The 1,795-nt window shown below is 46.9% G+C and overlaps 1 protein-coding gene across 1 annotated transcript in view; it reads left to right on the top strand.

Annotated features, from left to right (window-relative positions):
- Positions 1 to 281: 281 nt before the first annotated feature.
- The window catches only part of LOC119411074 (large neutral amino acids transporter small subunit 4), a 30,491-nt gene continuing 28,977 nt past the window's right edge, over positions 282 to 1,795 (top strand). The window contains exon 1 of the mRNA XM_037677997.1: positions 282 to 441. Coding sequence (XP_037533925.1) covers positions 282 to 441 — 160 coding nt within the window. The remainder of the gene's footprint in view (positions 442 to 1,795) is intronic.

The following is a 1,795-nucleotide window of genomic DNA, read 5'->3' as shown; positions in this document are numbered from 1 at the left end:
GTTTTATCTTGTAAAGCCCCATGGCCAATACAAGGCGTTGTTGGAAGGTGAAATTAATTTTATTATTATTATTGCAGCACATGTCAGTATGTGTTAAGTTAAAAGATGTAAAGTAGTTTAATGACGGTGAGTGAACAGCCTTAACTCTGATGTCATCATATGCAGGGAACACCAGGACCTTACGGCTGGTTTTATTTCTTCTCCCTTCTTGTGTTCAAGGTGCCAGCAGCCTCCCTCACATCCGTTTGGACCAGTACACCAGTACACCCACCCCAGCAGAGATGGCTCCCACCCTGGCCACGGCCTTTTCCCGTCGCTGGTGGATGGCTGTCACAGCAGTGGTTGAGAATCTGTTTTTCTCTGCGGTGCTGCTCGGCTGGTCGTCCCTGCTCATCATGCTCAAGTCTGAGGGCTTCTACTCCTACCTGTGCACAAGGCCAGGTTTGATGTTTGTCACTTTTTATCACAATGCACTCAAGTCCTGACTCTTGTTCTCAACCCTGTAGCTTTCTAAGCTGCCAGCGACTCAGCTCGGATATTTCACATGTGCTTGAGCTGATTACTGGTTTCAGGGTACACCAGTGTCAACATAAGTAAAGACTTCCATCAAACCATTCGTTCCCATTAAACCGTTGTTCGTCTCTGTTCGGTCACATGGAGCAGCGAGCCGTGTTTCATGTGCTCGCTCTGCAGAGCAACATGCGACAAGTATTACATCTATAAAATGATCATAAGTAAAAACTACATCATTTGGGCAGTAAAAGTCATAATAAATTCATTTTTGTTTTAAAATAAAAGCAAATAAATCATTTTCAACTTTAACACCAGGATCTGCTACTTTTGCTGAAGGTTGTTACACTGGCAGGATCATAATCTAGGCTCATGCCTTCATGTGCAATATCACACACACACACACACGCACACACACGCACACACACATCAGCTTTTTCAGGGGTTGGCACAGTGAGTCCTCCTCAGTGACACGCGTGTTTAATTTGAACACGGCTCGTCTTTAACGACAGTACGACTGCTAATCCCCTTGCAGCTGTTCGTCACCTCTAGACAGATGTTTGCTCTGGATCCTTAGTGAGAAGAACCCTTTCTTGACGGTTCTGATTCATCTTGAGCTGCTTGGATCGTCTGGGTCTACTCACTTGTTCCTGTGGGACGTGTTTGCTACATCTGGGAAACTGAGAACAGGAGTGTTCAACAAGATGATTGCAGCAGTGCAGCTTCTGCTGTGCACGTGTGACATTTATGGACATGTAGCCCTCCTGCTACCTTTGGGTCAGCACGACCCACGAGGCCTCACTCTTCAAACTGAAGATTTGTGGGTCATTGTGACGCACGGGCAGGAGGGTGAGGGGCACAAACCATGAACAGACAAGTGTTTTTGCCAAACGTTCACTCCTCAGCCTCCCCTCTTAGGGACCGTGACAAACATGGAGGATCGTTGCTGATGTCGTATTTGGGGTTCTTTACAGAAAACATCTTATCACATGAACAGGTTTGGTAATCCGCTATGAAAGGCTCCAGCACAACAAAACAACAGCAGGAGGACAAAGCAGAATCATGTCCTTCTGTCCTGCTCTCTGATCAAAGAGGATGTGGAGAGCTGCTGCACTCGGAGGAGCAGGCCTTGGCTGCAGACATGAAGCCACACGACCCGGTTCTGTGCAGCACGCCACAAACACTGGTTGTAGATAAACCCAACAGTGAAACAGCAGAACATTTCTCTTGGTGGAGCTCTGAAGACATGATCTACAGGTCAGTAACAACAAGCTGCTTCAGTCTC

Source organism: Nematolebias whitei, chromosome 6 (genome assembly GCF_014905685.2).
Source record: "Nematolebias whitei isolate Nwh7 chromosome 6, NemWhi1, whole genome shotgun sequence".
NCBI lineage: Eukaryota > Metazoa > Chordata > Actinopteri > Cyprinodontiformes > Rivulidae > Nematolebias > Nematolebias whitei.
Note: the sequence above shows the minus strand (reverse complement) of the source record. Positions and strands in the feature narration are given on the sequence as shown.